The 6,802-nt window shown below is 31.8% G+C and overlaps 1 protein-coding gene across 1 annotated transcript in view; it reads right to left on the reverse strand.

Moving 5' to 3' along the window:
* Nucleotides 1–4,247: 4,247 nt before the first annotated feature.
* LOC107461009 (amino acid permease 8) overlaps nt 4,248–6,802 on the reverse strand; it is a gene marked incomplete in the record, with an annotated part of 8,920 nt that continues 6,365 nt past the window's right edge. Inside the window, 3 exon segments of the mRNA XM_016079436.3 lie at nt 4,248–4,873; nt 5,571–5,795; nt 6,692–6,802. Of these exon segments, the coding sequence (XP_015934922.1) occupies nt 4,451–4,873; nt 5,571–5,795; nt 6,692–6,802 (759 nt within the window).

Here is a 6,802-nt window from a genome sequence, read left to right on the forward strand (position 1 = left end):
AAAGTTGAAGCTCCGTCTTACCTGAAATTTCGTCCTATTAGTTTATGTAATGTGATTTACAAAATTATTACAAAAGTCCTTATTAATAGGTTTCGTCCTTTTCTTTCTGAGATCATTGGACCGCTTCAGGGTGGTTTTATTCCAGGGAGAGGAACAACGGAGAATATAATAATTGCACAAGAAATAATGCATTTCATGAGGAAAACCAAGTCGAAGAAGGGTTCTATGGCATTTAAGATTGATCTTGAAAAAGCCTATGACATAGTAGACTGGAGATTCCTTGAAACTTCCTTGATCAAATTTGGTTTTCCTGTGGCTACTATTAATCTTATCATGGCTTATGTGACTTCATCCTCTTTGTCTATTCTGTGGAATGGTAATAGGCTTCAAAGCTTTAAACCCATGAGGGGGCTGAGACAGGGGGATCCCATGTCCCCTTACCTTTTTGCGCTCTGTATAGAGAATCTTTCTTGTCTTATATCGCATAAAGTCTCTTAAGGATCCTGGATCCCCGTATCTGTTTCTAGACATGGCCCAAAAATCTCTCACTTGATGTTTGCTGATGATCTCTTACTATTCTGTAAAGCAACAAAAACTCAGGTGACAGAGGTTATGCAGACATTGGATATGTTTACTCAAGCGTCGGGACTGAAGGTGAATATCCATAAATCTAAGGCTCAATGTTCCAAGAATGTTTCAGCGAGAAGAAAAGAGGTGCTTTCAGAGATCTCTAGTATCCGATTTTGTCAAGATCTGGGAAGATATTTGGGAGTTAATATTGGTCATGATAGGACTTCTAGGTAGATGGCGCAGGAGGTCATTGACAAGATACAGAGAAAACTTGCTAGTTGGAAAGGGTGCTTGCTTAACAAGGCAGGCATACTTTGTCTTGTGAATGCGGTGATGGCTTCTATTCCGGTTTACAATATGCAAGTTTCCCTTCTTTCGAAGTATGCGTGCGACAAGATTGATTCTTTGATGCGTCAGTTCTTATGGAAAGGTCAAGCGAATGGGAGAGGGTTGCCGTTGGTCAAATGGGACATTGCTATAACTTCTAAGAAGGCAGGTGGCTTGGGTGTTAGAGATACTCTCTGTGCGAACATGGCTCTACTTGGCAAGTTGGTTTGGATTGTCTGAATAATAAGAACAAGTTGTGGGTGCAGGTTCTGACTCACAAATACCTCCAGAACTCCAAGGACTTGGGCAGCAGTCATTGTCACAATGCCTCAACTACTTGGAGGAATATTCTAAAGGCTTATGATATCTTAAAAGAAGGATTTCGATGGAATGTGGGAAATATGCAACAATCGATTTGGTATGATGAGTGGAGTCCTCTTGGAAACTTTGTGAGCTTACGTCTTATGTTCACATATCTAAAACAAATTTTTCTCTTGCTGATTTGTGGAGCAATGGTACTTGGGAGGGGGATAAGCTTGTAACGCCAATTTCTCATGAGGTCAAACAGTTTCTTCACAGTCTTGGGCCTCCTTTAATGTCAGAATCGGAGCCCGGATGGATTTGGTGGCCCGCATCACTAAAAGCCTATAGCTCTCGAGAAGGTTATCATTGGCTCCTGACAAAGAAAGTGAATTCGATCGAAAATAGCAACTGATTCGGACAATAGCAACTGATCGAAAATAGCAACTGGGTGGATTTGGCGCCTTAATTTGCCAAGAAGATAAAGATGATGGTGTGGTTGGGTCTACAAAATGAGCTTCCGACAAATGCCTTCTGGTTCAAGCGTCATTTAACTGATTCGGACAGATGTTCGAGATGCAATGTAGATCTGGAAACAATGGAGCATTGTCTTAGGGATTGTGAGAAATCAAGATGCATTTGGCAAATGTTGGATCCTTTGCTTATTGATTCATTTGAAGGTACTCCCTTGGAATTTTGGATTCGGAAGGTCATGTCGGGCAATGAGGCAATTGTAGGGGTGGGTCTTTGGTGGGTGTGGAGGCATCGTTGCAATGATATTTTCAATAATGGAGATCAGTGGTCAAACTATAAGGTTGTTGCTATGACTCAGATTACTACTAATGATTTAAGAAAGTCTGCCAGTACCAAGTGTATAACTTTCAAGGATCGAAGGAGGTGGAAACCTCTAACAGGTGACACTTTTAAAGTTAATTGTGATGCGAGTCTGTTTTCTGATTGGAACCTAGCAGGAATTGGTTGTGTTATTAGAGATTCTAATGGGTGTTGGATTTCGGGTTGTTCTAGTAGCTATCCTCTAGGGTCTATCATCAGATGTGAGTTTTTTGCTATTTGGAGGGGTTTGATTTTAGCTTGGGATTATGGCTTGAGAGATATTGTGTGCGAAACAGATTCTCTTGACATTTTGCACATTTTAAAAAATTCGGCAAATGGGCTAAATTCTGATGTGGTTGATACTCTTCAGAAGATACAGGAGCTTCTATCAAGACCTTGGGTTGTGGATTTTGAATGGATTACCCGTGATGCTAACACTGTGGCAGATCATGTTATTTGGTCGGAACCTTGTGATGAGCTTTGGCATCTTATGCTTGTTGATTTAGGATAATCTCTTTTTTTCTTTGTTTCTTTTTGTTTAGTCACCAAAAAAAAAAATTTATTTTAAATTTTTAGTAGAATTTATTAGATGACTAATTTATATAATAAAAAATAAGAAATTGATTTTGGATCATTAAAATTTGTTGAAAATTTAACAAAATATTTAAAAAATAATGTTATATATTACTCTTTTATTTTTCACACAAAATCTCTTATTTCTAACAAAAATTAAATAAAAATTCAAACTTTCATAAAAAAATAATTGCATACTAGCTACATTAATTTTTTAAAAACAAGATACAAAGTGTTTCAATTTCTTCTTTTTTTTTTTCATATAATTCGAAACCAAATTGTATAGAATAAATTTTTAAATTTAAAGATTTATTTGACACGATAAAGTTTTTAAATTAAAAATTTTCACGGTGACACTAATTTGTATTTTTAATTTGTGACATCAATATTTTAGTTTAGAATTTAGTTAATATAAAAAAAATTTTAAATTAATATTTTAATAAATATATAACAAATATATTAAAATAAATATTGAATTAGAATGTGACATATCAAAGAGAATAATTTACACATTACTTTAAAAAGGATAGGATAACATTCACCTAAATTTATAGTAGTATTTTTTAATAATGTATAAAATTTAGTGTATTTTTTTTTCATATAGAGATCATATATCTAACTCTCCAATTTGTTAACTTTCACAAAATCGACTCTAGATGAATTCCTGAAATTTAAATTCAGCTCCCTTCAAATCAGACCATCAGTTTTTCTCCTTCTCTAATTCGGTGCCTCTGATTTGTATTTTGAAATTTAAAAAAAAAAATCGGCTCTATACTAACTAAAAACACACAAATTCTCCGTAATTATAACCAACATATCCGAAAAATTCATATCCAAAAAGATGAGGCTTCACCAACCTTCAACTCTTTTTACTATTGTATATCCTTTATTTAAACACTATATTATACGAAAGAGCTTTTACTGACGTATGTTTCATCTTTCATGCATGTACTGATGTACATGTCGTTTACAAAAGAAACATATTTATTTTTATATAAAATTGATGTTTAATTAGTTGTTTATGTATATATCATATTTAGAATTCGGTGCTGAGTCTATATGATTGAATATATGTTGTAGAATAAAAAATATTATAGATATATCAGGATTGCTTTTTTTATATAAGTGGTTACCGTTGCCAGGTAAATATTATTAAAATTAAAGTTACATTTTTATATTTTAATAATATTTTTTCTTATTAACATGTTTTAAACAGTAATACACCCTCTAGTTATACATCTTTTACCCAGTTAATATTGTCTTGTGTGATTCATTTTCTTTTAAAGGTGAGAATCAAACATTTCATAACGTTGATTCTATTTCCAATCTTGAAAATTTAAAATTGTACAAAGGAAAACCCAAACTTATTTATTGCTCCACCATACAAGAGCTTATCTTTATTCTTACATGAAAATTAGAGGATCCATCTTTTTTTTTTTTATTCGAGAGGATCCAACTTCATACATAATAAAAGAATAAGGTAGAGATAATGCACACTATATCCTCTTTTTTTGTTAGAATAAATTACTATTTATACCCATGAAAGATACAGACGCTGACAAATGTATTCATACAAGAATAAAACGACCATTATAACCACGGAAGATGACCTTCGTATGCCAAGAGTACTCAGATGTTGGTTACGCAATTGGTCCGTTATGATACTTTTGGCATACGGAAGCCACCTTTCGTAGTTACAATTGTCGCTTTATTCTTATATAGGTACATTTGTCAATGTCTATATCTTTTATTTATGGATACAAATGGTAATTTATTCCTTTTTGTTATAGGTCATGAATGCATACTACACCTTACTCATTTGTTTATTCTATTTTTTGGGCTTGTACTAGGCCTTATACATAAAGGGTTTGTATTTACCAAGGGCTTGGCCCAATCCATGAATAGCAGCACAGGCTGCTGCAATTGAAACAATCATGCACACAAGGCTCAAAGATTGAAGCCCAATCCATGGCATGGTACCTTTTCTTATATTTCTCTTGACAATGATCATTTGAATTGGGAAATAGACAGCTAGAGGCCAAAACCCAATTGCACCAAGAAGGGCAAGCATGTCATTAAAAAATGGCATTGCCATGGCTAACACACTTGCAACCACCACAAATATGGTCCTCCAAATAAGCCTGAATAAATTGATGCTAAATTGAATTTTGCCAATGCCCACAAAATACTCCTTATTTATGAAGTTTGAGCTTGGCCACCTTTGACTCACCAATAATTCCACTATGTGATAAAATGGTTGGATAAGTACCTGTTCACAAATTTATTTAAAACAAGTGATCGTATTATTATTATTATTATTATTATTATTATTATTATTATTATTATTATTATTATTAAATTGAAAGTCAAACTCAAATATTATGTATAGAGTAAAAATCTAAATTGGTTTTTAAAAAATTTTAAAACATTAATTTGGTTCTCAAAAAACAACTTTGGGCTGGATTTTATTGTTTCCCAAACATTTCCATTAACAAACCGAGCCATAACTTTTTTAATGATCAATTTAAAGTTTTACTCATTATGTATATTTGTCAATGGTTTCTAGAATAAAAAAAACACAAAATCTATAATTTAGAATTAGAAAAGAAAATGTTTTTTTTTTCAGTATCAACCTCATATGTTGTTTTTTTGGTGACTACCCTCATATGTTGTTTGATGTCTCATTGACATATTTCTACTAATTTTTAAATATGAATTAATGAGTATCAAGATATATAATTGTTGGTAAAAACTCAAGTGCAGTCAACTTCGCGTGAAGTTGATGGTTGAGAGCAATTAGATGATTTGACTGATTTGACTAAATTTTCATCTAACAACTTGCAGTCATCAACTTCATGTGAAGTCGACTGCACCTGAGTTTCTATCATAATTGTTTATTTGAGGTTGAGCATGAAAAGAATGCATGTGGTTAAAAAGAGCAATCTAATAATGTTATTATTAATTACCTGATATGCTCCAAGAATGTGGATAATGATGAAGACATTACCCATATAAACTAGCCACACATGTTCATTTCCAGTGGTGTTGAGAATGCTCCCAGGAGTGTCTTCTCCAAAGGCTGCATATCCAGCACCACCAGATAAGAGGAAGATAATGCTCATTGTAATTATTCCAATGCTATTTGCCATCTTCATCACTTTGTTTTCTGCTGGTGTTGACTTTAAACTATCCTGTTATTCACAATCCTATTATTAGATATTATTAAAAAAAATGGAGTAAAGTATACATCTTGTCTCTTACGGTTGTAATTTTTTTTTTCAAAAATATTCCTAATATTTAATTGTATTCAATTTTATCTCAACGTTTTCGATTTGCGTCAAAATGATCCCAAACGTTAATTCCATATAGAATGTTAGGGACAAAATTGAAAACTTTCGAATATAATTTTGATACAAATCAAAAATTTTAAGAACAAAATTAAATGAATTGAAAACATTATGGACAAAATTGAATGAAATTAAACGTTAGAGTATTTTAAAAAAATCGTATGGACAAAAAATATACTTTATTCAAAATAAAAATTAAAGTGGTATTTAAATTACGGTAATTTTAAGAAATCGTCTTTCCTAAAAGGACACTTAAGATTCAGGTGTTTTTCTTTTCCTGTCATTCAAATTTATATAACTGTCGTTTTAACTAAATTTTCTTTTGTAATGATAAATGAAACTTTGATACTTATCTCAAGTGAATAAGAAGTATTTAATATAAGGAAAAAGTTTGGTAACAAAAAATTTTCAGCTATAATTAGCCAAAATTTTTCATAATTTATTTCATTTATATCACTTAATAACAGTTTTATTTTTTATCCTACTCTCTTATCATTCCACTTATCATATTCTTATCAACTCTATTTATTAATATAATATCATATTCCTTATTAGTAGATATTCTTATAATCAATACTTAATATTTCTTTTTATAATTTAATTTTTCTATTTAAGAATACATTAAATATTAAATGAAACTTTAATACTTATCTCAAGTGAATAAGAAGTATTTAATATAATTATTAGTAGTAAATTAGAAACAGAACACAAACATAGAGTGCTTAATCAAATTCATATACCTGTATGTCTATGGAAATTTGAGCATAGGAATTAGCGAGTGCAATGTTTCCAAGTGCAACAAGCATATTCCAAATATTTTCTGATGAACTTTGCCCTGTTTTGCCCATAAA

This window comes from Arachis duranensis, chromosome 8 (assembly GCF_000817695.3).
Source record: "Arachis duranensis cultivar V14167 chromosome 8, aradu.V14167.gnm2.J7QH, whole genome shotgun sequence".
In the NCBI taxonomy this organism is placed as follows: Eukaryota; Viridiplantae; Streptophyta; class Magnoliopsida; order Fabales; family Fabaceae; genus Arachis; species Arachis duranensis.